The following is a 16,287-nucleotide window of genomic DNA, read 5'->3' as shown; positions in this document are numbered from 1 at the left end:
AGGCTCCCTGCGGGGAGCCCGATGTGGGACTCGATCCTAGGACCCCAGGATCACGATCTGGGCCGAAGACAGACAGACACTCAACCACTGAGCCACCCAGGTGCCCCTGTGCATTTTGTAAAAACTGATCTCCTACCTTGTATCCCTCCAGTTCCCTGTGTGTGTGTGTGTGTGTGCATGCATGTGCATGCCTGCATGTGTGTGCTCAACTCATGGACTGAGCCTTGGAAGGGACAGTCAGGAGACCCAGATGGAAAGCCAGATCTGCCTCTTGGCTGTGGCCTGAAGCCAAGCACATCACCTCTCTGGGCCTCTGCCCTCCCATCTGAGGACTTGGGTGATAAGATCAGCCTCCCAGGTCTTCCCTGAGAACAGTGGTTCTCAACTGGGGGTGATTTTGCCACCCGCCCCAGGGACATCTGACGATGTCCGGAGACATTTGTAACTGTCACATCGGGAGGGACAGATGCTACTGGCATCGAGTGGGTAGACACCAGCGATGCTGCTAACCATCCTACAGGGTACAGCCTGGCCCCCAGGACAAACAGTGATCCAGCCCCAAACATCAGCAGTGTCCTGGAAGAAGCCCAGCTCCAGGGCACCAGATTAGAAAAGGCCATTGCTTGAATGATCCCTGACCCGGGGCTCACCACGGCCTGACCAGGTGGAGGGCCTCGTCCTGCCTCGGTGTCTAAAGCTTGGTTTGTTCACTTCTTCACTAGGCTGCTGACAACCCCAGGGAGGGCTCAGGCACACACAGCTGGGCAGGGCACAGAGCAAGACGTTCCTCCTCGTGGGCAAGGGCAAGGAGGGCAAATTGTGTGGGAAAGAGCCCTCAGAGCCTCTTACAAGGGACACTTTCTTGTAGCTCAGTCCCCTGTCCTAGCATCCCTTGTCACCCCATGCTTGTACTCCTGGCGATTATTAAAATGTCAGCAAAGAGGAAGGGCCTGATGGTGGCTGACATCACAACAGCACGAGAGGACTGCACAGTGGCAAAGTAGGGTGAGCTGTGAAGCCCAGAACTTCCCATAATCAAATGCCCCATTTAGACTAATGAGACTGGTTTTTACTAATTCACGAGCGCAGAATTAATCCTGCTGCTGAGATCTGTCCCTTTGGGTTTTTAATGATGAGATTCCCTGAGTCAAAAAGCAGAAAGTGCAGAGCTGATGCAACACTATTTCTAGAGGGCCAGTTTAGAAGCAATTAGCGGCTCCGAGTAGAGACGCAGTCCCAACAGGGTGACCCGCGTGAGACAGCGTGAGGCAGGAAACCAGTGGCTGAAACCATCACCAGAAGAGGGAGGCTTTAAAGTCCCAACTTGGAGGGGAGCCTGACATAGAAGAATCCCATTGTCCTCCCTGGTTCAGGGGAATGTTGTTTTTACTTTTTTAGTCTCTGTAATCCCAAGACCCATGCAGCCTCAGCCCAGGCCACAAGTGACCCCAGGGACAGAGTCGATCCCTGCTGCCCTGTCCTTTCTGCTCTGCACAGAGGCCACCCTGCATGTCCCCTCTGCCTGCCTAAGCATTTCCATGCTGTACACCTGGGAGCCTGGGGGAGCCAGGAGGATGCAGAATGGGGAGCGGGACAGAGCAAAGAAATGTACTGACACGTAGCAGGGGAAATGATGCTTTACAAGCAGGCAGGACTCGGCTAAGTCATCAATCACAGAAGCAGGTGAAAGCAGGCTTCTTGGGGAAAGCCATAGTGGGGAGCTGGGCACCGCCCTGCCTGCGAGGTTGTCCCTCACCCTGAAGCAGCTCCCAGTAGGGCTCAGGCACCGCACCCCAGAGCCCTCTCCATCAGCAGTCCAGAGTCACCTCCCAGAAGTTCAGGGATGTCAGTGTACCCAGAATTGAGGAATTACAGTTTTGCTCCTTCTTCCAGAAACCATACCTTGTAGACTCTTCTGTAAGATCCTTCACCACTTGAAAATAAATTTAGAAAGTCAGTATGTTAAGGTTACACAATCTTGGTTGTTTACCAACAAGGATAAGAGAATGAAGTTACATAATCCTGTGTGTGTGTGTGTGTGTGTGTGAAAGAGAGAGAGAGAGAGAGATTCTTCCCAGCATTGAAAGCTCAAACTGGCCTCGGCGTGGCGAGGCCATGGAGGGCTATTCGTGATGAGCACTTGGCCAGCCTGGCACACTTCTCCAAGTCTGGGCTCACTGCCTGAGATGCAGACAAAGGGCCCTGGAGGGCCACTCAGCGCCCCCAACAAGGCTCGCCTGAGGACAGAGGAACCTTCCTCCACCTCTCCAAGTTGAGCCTATGTGGGGGTGACACATGGTGGGGAGAAGGGAAGGTCATGACAATGACAAGATGACGGCAGTAGTAACAGTGGCTCCCACTGCCCAGCCTCCCCCTGTGCCAGGTGCCGCGCCACAGCCTCACACACACTTGATGCTCAACTGGGGGTGATTTTGCCAGGAGGAGGCAGTGGGGAGGAGACGCAGGCTCTGTGGGGCTAAGGAGGCCTGACCAAGGTCACAGGGCTGGAAGATGCCAGAGCTGGAGCCAGACCCCACCCTATCTCCCTGGCCCCAACCTGTCTGATTCCAGAATCCACCCTTGGACCCAAGGTGTGCCTCGATGGCATTAGCACCTTGGAAGAGAGCTTTATGATCACTTCTGTAGGCCCAGAATGTTCCTCAGTGGCCTTTTGACAAGCAGCCATTGGGCATCAAGTGTATGAACCCAGTGGAATATGAGGTGGGGGAAAGGAAGTGCTATAGTCGAGGTACAGACCGGTTCTTGGGCTTGAGTGCTTGGGTGACGGGCAATCTCAGATCACTTCCTGGAGGAGGTAGCATCCCATGTACACCCTGAAGAACTAACAAGATGTAGGGAGGCAGAGGAAAAGGAGAGTCTATTCCCATTGGGCAGGGTTGCCAGGGTGGCCCCTGGGAGCTAGCTAAACCTGAGCATGGCTGCTCCTGGAGGACCTGGGTCATCCTCCTGCTGGGTCGGTGGATTCAAAGCACATCCTGGGAAGCTCCTACCATGTAGGTCCCTGCCGATCTGGGATGAAAGTGATCAAAGTCACTGTCCCTCCTTCGGGGAGGCAGTAAAGCCTCCTGCAAGGAGTGCGGGCAACTCTGCAGGAACCCCAGTCCCCAGTGTCAGCCTTCTGAAGCCCTCCTGCACCTCTGCAAAGAGGCCCGGGCTGTGGGGTAAAATGGGTCGAGCCCCGGTGAGGGACTGCTAGTGCCTGGTCACCGAAGGGTAAGCCTTCCCTAAAGCGGGGCTCGGAGAGATGCTTACCATGGGCGGGGAGAGGGGGGTGACGCCAGTGAGCAGGGCCAGGAGGAGAAGAAGCAGGGGAGGCAGGGGAGGCTCCCCGGAGGGAGAAGTCTCTAGGAGCCTCTCTCCCTTGCAAGGTGCCCCGACGCCAAGCGCCAGGTTTGGAGGCTTTGATTAAAGGTGAGGGACTGTTGGAAGTTTCCTCCCGGGTCTGAGCGCTCAGCCACCCTCAGAAACTCCAAGGGGCACGTCCGGGGGTAAAAATAAACTTGGAGGGGCCGCCGGAGTGAGCGCTGCCCCCCCCACCCCCCCACCCCCGGGGCTCCGCGTCTTCGGAAAGTCTGAGCGCAGAGCAGCGCGGGCGCCCCGGGACCGCAGGGGGGCGGCCGCAGCGCCCTGGGCCGGGCGGGGCGGGGCGGGGCGGGGCGGGAGGGGCGGCGGGAGGGGCGGCAGGCCCGGCCCCCAGCGAGCGCGCCAACGCCGCCCGGTCCGCCCGCAGAGGCCGCCGCGGCCGTGGATGCGGAGGGCGCGCCGCCCTGCCGGCCCGGCGCCCAGGCGGCCGCGATGAGGGTCAACGAGAAGTACTCGACGCTCCCGGCCGAGGACCGCAGCGTCCACATCATCAACATCTGCGCCATCGAGGACATCGGCTACCTGCCGTCCGAGGGCACGGTGAGTGCGGGCGGCCGCGCGGGGGCGGGGGGGGGGCTCACCTGTGCCGCGCGGACGGCGGGGCGGGGGGCGCGGGGCGCGGGGGGACACCTGCGGCCGCAGCGCCCCCCCAGCCCACTAGCCGAGCGAAGCGCATGGCTGGGCCCCGCGGGGGACACCCCTGGGGGGGTTGCCGGACGGCCCGGACAGTGGGGGTGGGAGGAGCCGCGACAGAGTGGCCGCCTCCGCCCCCCCCCCAAGGCAGCCTCCTGAGGTTGGACCCTCGGGCGACTCCCTCACCTGCCCGGTGCCCGGGGCGCACGGAGTCCGGGGACTCGGTGTCCCGCAGGGGAGCGCCCAACGCCCCCGGCAGCGGGGAGGCGCTGCTGGGTCCAGACTTCTTTCTTCACTGGTCCCGTCTCCAACGTGTGCCCGCTGCTAGTGGAAGCCAGTGCCCGTTGGCCAGGTGCTTGGGGACCTCCATGCAGGTCTGCTATCCCACCATTCCCTATGGGGCCAGATCCAGAGGTCGGAGGGATCCTTGGAGGGCAGACCTCACCAGTGAGGGATTTGGCTTAAAGTTAGAACAAAGTCTACCCCAAGAGGGAAGGGCTGAGAAGGGCCCTGGGCTGCAGAAGCAGAGGGGACCCCAGGGTGCTCACTCTGGACCACAGAACAGACTCCCCTTCCTTCCCTTCCCTCCCCTCCCCTTAAGCAGCTGTCTGAGGCCCCAGCCTTCTTTCTTTGCTCTAACCTCACCAGGATCCAGGCCTGCCTCTAGCGTCAGGACTGGAGAGCTAGGCCTTTAGGGGAGGTGCCTGGAGGATGGGATCCTGGCAGGGCCGTGGCGGTGTTCCAGGGAAGGCAGAGACCCTCAGGTCTTGCACTGTTTTGCAGCTGAGCTTGCGCAGAGATGCAGGAGGGCATTGGGCATGTGCATGGGTTGAGAGGGGAGTCTGTGATAAATACCATTGGCCTTAGGAGCTCAGAGCCATCATTTCAACAAACACCGTGTGCCTGCTGTGGGCCAGGCCATGGGCACCCACAGCAAATGAGACAGGGAAGCATGCCCATCTGGGGCTTGAGGAGTGGTGATGGAACGTGGCCCAGGACAGCCGCAGAAGGACACTTGTGTAGCAGCAGGCCTGCAGCTGAGATTAGCTCATTTAATTTTCACAACTCTATGGGGCCAGTGCTCTTACTACCAGTGAGGATACTGAGGCCAAGAGGGGAGTCATGCGCCCACCAGCTGGGAGGAGGAGGAGAGCTAGCAAGAGCCAAGACACAGAAGCAGGTGGCCATGGGCAGCCTGTAGAGGAGCAGACATCCTGGAGGAGAAGGCTGGTTATACCCGTAATGGGGGTGGGTGGGGCCTGTCAGACAAAGAAATCTCACATGGGAAGACCCAGAGTTGGGAATGTGGGGCCACTAGTTAGAAGCCACGGGAGGCGGTGACACCCAAAGAGATGGAGAGGAGTGGCCATTCCAGAGGTAGACCGCATTCGTCTTGAGGATGGGTTAGATCTGAAATGAACCCTGGAGCCCTATCAATGGCCCTGGGTTCTCGACTTGTAGTTCAGGGACCTGTTGCTTATGTGGATCCAGATATCCTCTGTCTTCCGCTTACTGTGGCGAGGGCCATGAGGTCTGTAAACACTTGGCCCTCCATTCAAGGTCTTCATGGTCTAGAAACAACATAGACAAGCCCCGATGAGGCGGTTGACTCTTATTCTGCACGCAACTCTTATGGCAGGCAGGTTTCCGGTATTGTGGGCCTGGAGTGCTATGAATCGGGGTTGGGGCGGGGGGTCCCTGACCACAAGAAGGAGAGGTGGCCAAGTGCTGTCCTGCTGGTGACATGTCTACAGGCAGGCTGCAAGCAGCAGCTCTAGGAGCGGGAGGCCTACGGGGGATCAGGAGAGCCTCCACGGGCATCCTCGGCACCTCTCAGGCCAATAATTGTTGCTCAGTCATCACCCTGAGTCACCCAAGGAAGGCAGCTCTGTGCAGGCAGAGGCCAGAGGGCGTGGGCTGCATTTCAAAGAGTTCCCAGACAGGTGGCCATACGTGCGACGTAGTGTCAACGGAGTTTAAGTTGGCCGTCAGAACTCCCATCCCATGCATGCTGCACTTCCAGCCAGTGCCCGGGGGCCTCTCCTCTCCCTGTCATTCCCAAGTTCAAGGATAAAAATCACCTCATTGTTTCTATACAAAAAAAAGGTAGAAGAAATGACTCAAAAGCCAGATGCCAGGTTGATTGCAATGTATTTCACTAAGTTTTCTTTGTGTTTATCTTTGAGAGTTTCTTCTTTCTTCCTGCTGGCTGCCAGTGGCCCTAGATCTCTATGCCCCAACAAGCCCAGACACCCCAGGGAGATGTACCTAGTGTTGGCATCGCCTGCCTGCAAAATAAGAGTGCTGCTCTGTTTATCAGCGTTGAGAGATGACCTGTTTATAGATTGTGGGGTGTGCTTGACAATCCTAAATTGATTTGTAGAGCTGGTGATTTAATTTTGAAAATTTGGGGAATGAGAGCAAAGTTCAAAAGTGAATTCAAAGAGTCCCCAGAACTGAAAGAAATTTTGCAGGTTACTGGTTTCATTTTAGGAACAAGGGAATGTGGCAGGTTCTCCTAGCATGATCGTGTAGACTTGTCCCGGCTTTGGCTATTCCACACCAACGTGTGACCTCAGCTCCTAGAGCTCCATCTCCGAGTGAGAAGCCAAATAAACAAATTCTGGTCCCAGTCCAGGATCTGTGGTGTGGACTCAGGCTTCCACACTCCTCTTCTGCCTTCTTCTCAGAGTTTGGGAGGGAGTCTGGGGAGGCAGATGTGGGCCAGATGTCGACCACCCTCTTGATGCCCATGGTTCTGGGGGCAGTCCCGCTGTGGAGGGGACCTCCGTCCCCTGATGTCCTCTGATGTGACCTCAGGAAGACATTTCTCTTCCACCATGTTTACCATCTTCCTCGGGGAAGCTCCTTCTGGGATCACTTCCTGCCAAATACCCCCGAGGATGATCTTCAAAATACTTTGCGATCTCCCATGACTCGCGTCCACACAGGAATTCTGCGACCTAAGTGGTGGAGATGATTTGGTCTCCACCCTACAGATGGAACACCTGAGACCCACTCAGAGCCAGGGAGCGTGTGTTTCAGCTGCCGGCTTGGCTGGGTCTGGGCTTCGGTGTCCTTGATCTGCTGGCCCCTGCTGGTCACTGTGCAGAGCCCAAGCTTCTGTCATTCATTTATTTGTGGATTCATCTGTTCCATAACCACGTCAGAAAGATGACTGGGAGGTCCCCTACCTTCAAGAAAGGTGTGCCGAGGGGCCACCTGCCCCTTTCTTATGGGGAATGGAGAGGAGAACATTGTGAAGCTTTTCCCAAGCTTTTGAATGGGAAAGTTATGCAAAGAGCCTAACCCGAACCTTCCTGCTGTAAGTTAAATCTTTACCTCTTTGTCCCGTCCTACACAAGAAGAGCACCCACTCTGCTGCTCCGTGGAAGGGCCCTGGAGAGACCCACAGCCACCACGGCAGGCTCTGTGGCCCTCGCTCTATGGCTACACCTCCAGCTCCCTCGAAACCCAGCTCAGAATCATCCTGCAGACCCTGGAGTCGGCCTCGCCCATGTACAGTGTAGTAGAAAGGGAACCCACTCTTTCTGTCTAAAGGTTGCTAACTAACCCCTGACACTTACTTAGATAGGATCACCCTTCCCCACCCCAGTTTTTATAAAATTAAGACCCAAACAGAGAAGTAACCTGTCCAGAATCACACAACCACATCAGTGACAGGACCAGGCCTGGGAGGACCATCTGGGACTCTCACACCAGTGCACCGGTGCTTTCGTGCTGCCTCCTGCTGGTCCCAGCAGCACATCCAGCTCCCTTGGTAACAAAGCAGTCTGGATTTGGCACTGCCACCATCTTCGACTTGTGGTCCACTCTGACCATGAGATTGGTTTGCCCTGTCCTCCCCTAGTCCTTTATTTGTGCTTGTCTGAATTCCCAGTTACAGCAGGTTTCTGTTGGGGGTTCATCATAGACCAGGCCCTCTTGTAAACTCTTTACACGCAGAACATGTTTTATCCTTCCAATAACCCTTGGAGGGAAGTCTTGTTGTATAAGGGGGGTCTGGTTTACTCCCCTGACCCTCGTTTTACAAGAACAGCTTGTAAAGGACAGGATGAAGAGAGGACAGTGCGTCCTGCCACTGTTCCCCCAGGGGGGAGGGAGATGTCTAGGGGATATTTCTGTTCTCCCCCAGGCTGTCAGGCCCTAAAGGTTCTCGATCATCATCGATCGGGCCCCAGCAGACAGTTATTGTTTAGGTTTAGAACCTGGTAACCTTTCCCTGCGTTCTGATGGTGGGGAGTCTCTGGCTATCCTGCTCTCTGACCTCCAAATTTCCTTCCCTCCGCTATGGGGTTTTTGTCCACTCTGTTCCTATTAGCTATGATTCCAGCCAGCCAGGGGCATGTATGGGCCCCCCACCAGGTGCCAAACCCTCCCTCCATGTGTCACAGGTTCTACATGGAGGTGTGCTAGGGCCAATCCCTGGCCCGGCTTTGGGGATCCCGCCACCCTGCTTAGGGGCCCCTGTGAGTGAAGAGCTTGTGAATAGATGTTTTCAAGGTGGCCCTGGCCCAAGAGATCCTGCCTGACTGACGGGGGGGTCAGGGTTGTCCAGAGCACTGAGCAGGGAATCTGCCCCCTGCCTGGGAAGCTAGGTAGATTTACAAAGCACAGAGAAGGGAGGCAGGGCATGCAGGTAGGGAGCACAGCATGTGCATGTGAGGAGCAGGGAGTGAGGATGTCCTGACTCCAGGTGGCCTCCAGGGGAGTGGGGAGAGGAAGCTGAGAAGGAGGTCCAGGCAGGAGCCGTGTACGGGCACCAGGCTTATCCTAGAAGATCGAAGTTCCTGTTTGGAAATAGAGGTGAGCCCCTCGCAGAGGCACTGAGACCAGAGTGCCCGGATGCTGACAGCAGACAGGTGTGTCCTTGCACGCTGCCTGCCTAGACACCACGCATCCATCTTGGTGTGACCGCCTCCCAAGCCTGAGCCCTGCCCAGCAGCGGCTTTCTTTCCATGAGCGCTGGCAGCATCTTCCACAGGCACCCCCCCATCCCAAACCCCCGGTCCTGCATTTCTGCCCACTACCCACCTCAAGGAGGGAAACCATTCTTAGCCACGGGCTCACAGGGCACCCTTTCTCTGGCCTTCCTGTGGTATTGAGGAGAGTCAGCGTTTGTTGGCACTGGGATTGAGGGAGGTGTTGGTCCTGGGAATTAATTAGAGGGAGAGTCCAGCCAGTGTGGGCCAGTGCTGCTGGCTGCCAGCAGGTGCAGCCCGTAGTGCCCTCCCACCTTACAGGGGCGGACACGTGGACAGAGCAGATAGACAGTCGGTCCCAGGGTGCATGTGTGGAGCAGGACCAACCCAGACTTCTCTGAGGCCTCCCACTGCCCCACACGTCCCAGCTACCCTGACCTGACCTCCTGGCTCCAGGGACAGGCAGGGCAGGACCCAGGCCCGGCTGATGGTGGCACCCTCCCTGGCTGTGTCCCTGGGCACAGGGTTGCAGAGGGCTCTTGGGGTCCTCTGGGGGGAATTTGGCCCTGGCAGCAGGGGCTGACTGCCTCAGATGTGTGAGCTCCACTCTCCCCAGGTCAAGTAGACCTGACCATAGTAAAGCCCCCTTGGCAGGTCAGGACTCAGGGAGAGGACGTGCCCCATGCTGAGGAAGAATGTTGCCTGCGTCCCTGTTACTACACGGCGCGGGGTGGGCAGCACCCTGGGTATGCAGACCAGGCTCAGGGCTGGGCCCAGCCTCCTCCCGTGCTGGCACCCGCCTCACCTCACCTCCGTTTCCTCCCTGACAAGCTGAGAAGAACTGCTCTTTCCCACCTCTCCTGCATCATGACCTGCGAAAGGCAGGGGTCACTGTCCTGGGCTGGGCGGGGCCTCCTCTCCCCTTCCCGCACCCTGCCTGCGCAGGTGTGGTCCTGGCCCTCACACACCCGGGGTCTCTGGATGGACACCTGTCAGAGCAAGCCAACTGGGCGTCTACACTACGGGTCCCGTGAAGGCCGCCAGGGCGGCCCTGGATTCCGTGCTACCGCGGACGGGGGTTGATGCCAGATACTGGCCTTACCCCGTCAGGCTGGGCATGTCCTGGGACCTCCCCAGGGAGACTGAGATTCAGGGGTGTGACTCCCCACTCCCCAGCATGGGGTGAAGGGGTCCAGACCCCACAGAAGGCCCTTCCAGAACACCCCTCTCCCTCCTTCCCTGTGTAGCTGCCACACTGCAGGCACCCCTCACTCCGATTCTTCCCCTCTCTCTCCCCCTGCCCCTGAGCCGGACATTGGGAAAGAAACCTGTTGACACGGGGCCCCCCACCCTCTAGATGACCTTGGTCCTAACGCAGATGGCCAGTCCCAGGGTGAGGGACTCTTGCTGTTTCTCCTGACCATGTGCAGCCGCCCCAGGGCTCCAGGCCATCCTGGGGGGAGACCTTCTGGGCACAGCTCTGTCCTCCAGCCCCGGAGCTCGGGGGCCCTTCAGTCGCAGGCCAGCCTGGCGCTCCTTTGGGGAGGGCCTCACTCTGATGACGGTGCGTCTCTGGGGCTGAGAGCAGGAGCAGGCGGGAGCCAGATCAGGTGCAGGACATGAGGCTCGGCCCTGAAGCCCATCGGTGGTGTGGGGTTGCTCTTGAGGATTCTTCCAACATGATGTTATTTATTTTCTCTTATTTCTGAAGACCAGCTAGCTGATTAACCTCTCTGCCCTCGGTAACCAGCAAAATCCCACAGGAGTTCTAGAAATTTGGGTTACGCGTTAGCAGCAGCCATGCATGATTGCAGCTGCGCAGAGGTTCCAGTTTCTATTCTGCAGTGCCACATTTCTGTCTCATTGGCCCCCTGGAGCCCCTCAGGCAGATAAGGAAACTGGGGCCCTGCCCCCACCTCTCAGCCCACGCCCCATGGCACCCTCTGGGCATCAGCAGGTGGGAGCCCAGCTGCCCAAGGCAGTGGCCCTCTCTGCAGCCCAGCTCCGTCGGCCCCTCCCTCCGTGCCTACCCATCCCCCACCCTCACTCTGGCCCCTGGGACCACCTCTCAGGTAAACCATTGAACCCAAATACTCAACTCAGGATCTGCTTTTGGGGGAACCCAAACTAACACGCACCTAGCTAGTGGCAGAGCTGCTGGCGGGCACCAGGCCAGCTGAGGGCCGTCATGCGGTCATAGCTGCTTTGACATGAACTTGCTGTGCACGCTGGCCACCCGAGGTTGAGATTTGCAGGTGCAGAAACTGCGCTCAGCTCTGCACTGCCCACGACCCTGTGGAAGTGGGTAGGAGCACTTCTAGGAGGGCATGAGGGGGCCTTGCAGCTTTTCCCACTGTCTTTGCAAGCAGCCTGGTCCACCCCAGCAAGCCTGCTCTAGCTCCACAGAACCAGGGGTCCTTCCAAGCACTGAGGGTCCACTTTGGCCTTCATGCGTGATTACGGCACGTGTCTCCTGCTCACGTGTCAGCTCCACAGAGACAGGGCCACTGCGTGCACAGTTGTCCCGGCCACAGGACAGTGCTCACTCGGGTGGGCATTGGGCACAGCTCTGCTGGGTGCAGGAGGGGTGGGCGGACGAAGCGGTCCAGTTTGGACCTGGCTCCCCCACCGTGCCCCTGGGCCCATCCCCAAGACCTGACAGCCGGCGATCTCTCTCTCTCACCCCAGTTGCTGAACTCACTGTCCGTGGACCCTGACGCCGAGTGCAAGCATGGCCTGTACTTCCGGGACGGCAGGCGCAAGGTGGACTACATCCTGGTGTACCACCCCAAGAGGCCCTCGGGCAGCAGGACCCTGGCCCGGAGGGTGCAGCATAGCGACGCCGCCCCGGCCGCCCGCGGCGCCCGGCAGGATCAGCCCCTGCCCGGCAAGGGGAGCGTGGGGGCGGTGGGCAGCCCCGAGCCCCCGATGGACTACCACGAGGACGACAAGCGTTTCCGCCGGGAGGAGTACGAGGGGAACCTCCTGGAGGCCGGCCTGGAGCTGGAGCGAGATGAAGACGTAACTATCCCGCTTCTTGTGGGCTCGTGGGGTGGGCGCGCCGGCCGGGCCCGTGCACTGTTTCCAGAAGGCGGTGTGGGGAAGGGCCCTCTGGCTTTAGCTGGTACCCCGAGAAGTGCTGATGTAAAGGCTGCTCCTGTTAAGCTTGGGTACCAATCACTTGTTAAGGTTTGGGGTTTGGGGGAGCCCCAAACCAGCACCCCCCCGACCACACCTGCTCTTGGGGAGGGGCTGGCCTTCTCGGTGATGATCCTTGGGGTCTCTGCACTTCCTGCTCTGGTCAGTTCCTTTCCCGGGAAGATGTGCCCCTCCAGAGGGACGGAGGACCAAGGACTCCTCGGAGTCCTCCTAGGGGCTGACCTTGGTCTCCTTCTCCGGGCCTCAGTTCTTCAATCTGGCAAGTGGGGAGGTTGGTCTGGTTTGATCCCTAGGGGGACCTGGTGCTCTGAAATCCCTGGACTATCACTCACACTGTTCTGGAGCACCTGTCCCTGGCCAAACCAGAGAATCTTTTGAAGGAAAGTTTTCTGGGGAGAGTAAAAGGTTGGCTCCCCCAGAACTGAGTGCTGCACTGGTGGCAGGAGGCGGGGCAGCGCAGGAGAGGTACCTGGGCATCCGGGGGGACGAGGGTGCTTCTCTCAGCATCTCAGCAGGTTTGCTGCGTGCTTCCCTGCCAGCAACTAAGCCTCTGTGCACAGGGGCAGGGGCAAGCATTGCAGGACAGGGGAGCCCGCCACGCTGTCCCTGTACAGACTGAGAACCGGGGAGTCTCTGCACCATCGCAGGAGTGGCAGGAGGGGCCGGCAGGCTGCCTGGGGGAGCCATGAGCCAACTGCAGGCATTTAAAGTGAAAATTGACTTCAGTTTGCCGTTTCCTTAAATAATGAACACTTTGGTTCCCGCGATAACGATGCCTCTGTGGTGGTTTGACCAGCGAGCTCGTAGATGAAGGAGCTGATGGGAGCTCTTTCTCATGCCAAGTGGATAGTACTGACCCAAAAATGCCCAGTGGAGCCTCCTTCTCCCCAGAGCTAGCGGTGGAGGGATCTTGTGTTGCACACGGAGTGTTTCCCTGCGTGGCCTTCCCCTTCCAAGGCTGGGCTACCTGGCAGGTGTGGATTTCTGCCGCGGGAGTGGTTCCATTCCCATGAGAGTCTTGAGGGCGTGTGAGCTTCAAGGGTCAGGCCACAGAGATTCGGGCCTGGTGAGGTTGCAGTGTTTCTCCTGGGAGAGACAGAGGTGCCGGTCCTTCAGCGTTTCCTGTGACCTGAGCCCGGGGCCTCTCAGTTCTCTGATTTCGAGCATCATTCCTCCCCACCAGCCCCCTGCTGTTTGTGCACACAGTGTGGCCACAGTGCAGACCCTGCCCGGTCACGGCAGCTCCTGGCTGGAGGAGTCAGGACAGGCAGCAGCGGGCCGCGTGCGGAGCTGGGCCTTTGGGCCCCGGTCTGCATGTACCTGGTCCCTTCCCAGGACCGAGTGCACTCTGTGCTCCCCTCGTCCTTTCCCCACGACAGCTTCAGAGCCTTCTGCTCAGAAGGAACCCCTCCCCCGCAAAGTCTGTAGCATCCACCAACCCTGGACAGATCCCAGAGCCTCTCTGCCTGTCATTCCCGAGACCCACTGGCTACTTGGGCCTCAGTTTCCCCATCTATAAAATGGAGATAACAGTAGTATTTCCATCACTGGATGATCTTTGAACAGAAGGCAAGGTGCTTAGCTCAGGTCTGGCATGCAGCAGATTCTCACGGGGCAGTATTAACGTCAAATCGTGTATTCCGGTTCCTGCAGAGGGGGAGAGAGAAGCTTTTCCAAGCCAACTGCTACATCACACGTACCTTTCTCGAAACTCCATATTCTCAATCATGACTTTGAAATAAAAAGCAAACATAGAGACCGTGGTTACTGTCACCAGAAAAAAGATTCAGTTTTCCCAATAAGTGACCCATGAATGTCATTGAGAGTTTGGCTCTGTAGCTAAAAGAGGCTTTTCCAGCAGTGGATTGGGGCCATTTTAAAAAGGAAAGTGGTACCATGCACAGTTCCCGTCTCCAAGGTGCCTGAAGCCAGGGCCATGCCGTCTGGCTGCTGGAGTCTCTCGAGTCATAAACTATATTTTACGAGGACCCCATAATCCCTGAGCTTTCGTCCAAGATGAACGAGGCCCAAGGCTGTTGGAAAAACCCTCCGTCCGCTGCATCCTGGTGCTCTCCCCCACCCTCCGCAAGACAGGCCACATCAGAACCTGTCTGGAGGCGGCCTCCGAGGTGTGCAAGGGCCGCTGCCAGCGTGATTAACAGCTAGTGGCTATCGTCTTTATTTTGGGGAGATGCCCTGGCTCGTGAATCATTCCCGAGGGCATGCTCCGATTACAAGGAGTGAAGGGTTTGCAGTTTTGGAAATAGAATAGCCCCCAGGAGAACCCAGTTGCATCATCTTACCCGATTTGAAGCAGAATTGGGGCTTGTGTGCACTTTCTGGGGAGAGAAGCCCATGCGTTCCATCAGATACTCAAACCCTGGATGAAGGTGAAGACTCTTGCTTGAGAGCAGATGTCTCTGCCTTGGCACTGTTGTCGCTTGAAATGTCACAGCACCCCCAGGTCATGATAACCAGAAATGCTCCCAGACATTGCCAAATGTCCCTGGGAGCCAATACGCTCCTGGTGGAGAAAGCCTGCTTCAGAGGCTGGCCAGGGAGGCAGGGGCAAAGAGGGGGAGACAACTGGGGGAGAACAGATAAACCATAAGGCCTCCTGGGTGGACGGGGGCCCCTCTTGAACTCTGCTGGCCCAGCCTTCTGCGGCCTTGACCAGGCAGTTGCCCGCAGGTCACAGGGGCACAGAGGTGACCTGCCTTTGCTCCTCAAGAGGCCAGCAGGTGTGTGGGGCTGCGCTGCTCCTGGGCAGAGCCAGCCACCAGCCCCATATAGACGGGGCTCCTCTGTGCTTGCCTTTCCCCCATGTCAGGAGGTTTATTGTTGTGAAGACATCCTGTGATGACATGTGGGAGACCCACTGGGCACTGGGCGCACAGTGGGCCGGCTCCTAGGGACACGTAGCAGGTAGTGCCCTGGGGCAGCCGTAACGAGTGACAAGTCAGGAGCTTAAAGCAACTCAAACTGGGTCTCTCACAGTTCAGGAGACCAGAAGTCCAAAATCAACGTGTTGGCAGGGCTGTGCTCCCTCTGACAGTTTCTAGACCAAAGTCCTTCCTATGTCTCTGTTTCTGGGGGCTTCAGGGGTCTCGGGGCTGTGGCCACGCCCCTCCAGCCTCTGTCTCCATGCAGGTGCCTTCCGTATGGACTTCTGTGTCTCCCCTCTTCTTGTGAGGACCCCAGATGTTGGACTCAGAGCCTGCCCTATTCCCGTGTGACCACGTCTTAACTTGGTTACACCTACAAAGTCCTATATCCAAATAAAGTCCCGTTCTGAGGTTGTGGGGTTAGGACATGGATGTCTCTTTAGGGGAACACCATTCCCCCCACCACAACAGCTGAGAGTGCACCAGAGTGGTTCTCTCGGGGGCAGAGTGGCTCACGCCGGGGCCCCTGGAGATGCCAGCAGTGGTGCAAGTGGTGACTCGTGGTTGGGGGCAGATCGGCGCAGGTGGTCTGGACTGTGGGGTCCAGCCTTGGGCAGGCTGCTCCGCTGCAGGGCCCGGATATGCATAGGAAGCCACAGGGGGCAGTGGGGTCCTGCCAAAATGCAGGCTCTGACCTAGCAGGCCTGGGGTGGGCTCGACCCAACTTGGGTTCCTAACCAGCTCTCCAGGGGTGTGGTGGCTGCTGAGCCTGAACCATCCTTGGAGGGGTGAAGAACGTGCAGGCCCTTCTGCCCACGAGCCAGCAGAAGCGTCCACACAGATGGGCCCCCCAAGATCCACACAAGCCCTGATCAACTGTTTGGTACCCTAGAGGCAGTCCCAGACAGAGACCCCACCACTGGCTGTGCTGGACCAAGAGCCCACGGAACAGGGGAGACACACTCTCACTCATAATCCCCCGGTACAGGACATGTAGAGGCTGACGTGTGACCATGGGTCCCCCATCCCGCCTCCTCTCCCCTCCCCTTCCCAGGGACTGTGGGGTCAGAGGAACCCAATCTGAAAACTGCTTCCCAGTCTCCCTGAGGAGAGAGACGCTGGGGTGTCAAGACTGGCTCCGTGCCTCCATCCAGAGGGCAGCCCTGAACATCGATTTCATGCATGAGGGTCCCCGAGGGTCCCGTGTCCGAGACCCCAGGACAGCATAACAGGAAGTGGCAGGAAGGGTGGGGGCGTCTCTCCGACACAGTGGAGTCAGCTTC

The 16,287-nt window shown here is 58.2% G+C and overlaps 1 protein-coding gene across 8 annotated transcripts in view; it reads left to right on the top strand.

Moving 5' to 3' along the window:
- The first annotated feature begins 3,747 nt into the window (after positions 1-3,747).
- ANO1 (anoctamin 1) overlaps positions 3,748-16,287 on the top strand; it is an 81,436-nt gene continuing 68,896 nt past the window's right edge. For all 8 annotated transcript variants that reach the window (XM_025451772.3, XM_035701958.2, XM_025451771.3 and 5 more), the window contains exons 1-2: positions 3,748-3,924; positions 11,649-11,981. In XM_025451772.3, coding sequence (XP_025307557.1) covers positions 3,817-3,924; positions 11,649-11,981 — 441 coding nt within the window. In that variant the 5' untranslated portion in view covers positions 3,748-3,816. The remainder of the gene's footprint in view (positions 3,925-11,648; positions 11,982-16,287) is intronic.

The sequence above is a fragment of the Canis lupus genome, chromosome 18 (genome assembly GCF_003254725.2).
Source record: "Canis lupus dingo isolate Sandy chromosome 18, ASM325472v2, whole genome shotgun sequence".
NCBI classification, from domain to species: domain Eukaryota; kingdom Metazoa; phylum Chordata; class Mammalia; order Carnivora; family Canidae; genus Canis; species Canis lupus.
Note: the sequence above shows the minus strand (reverse complement) of the source record. Positions and strands in the feature narration are given on the sequence as shown.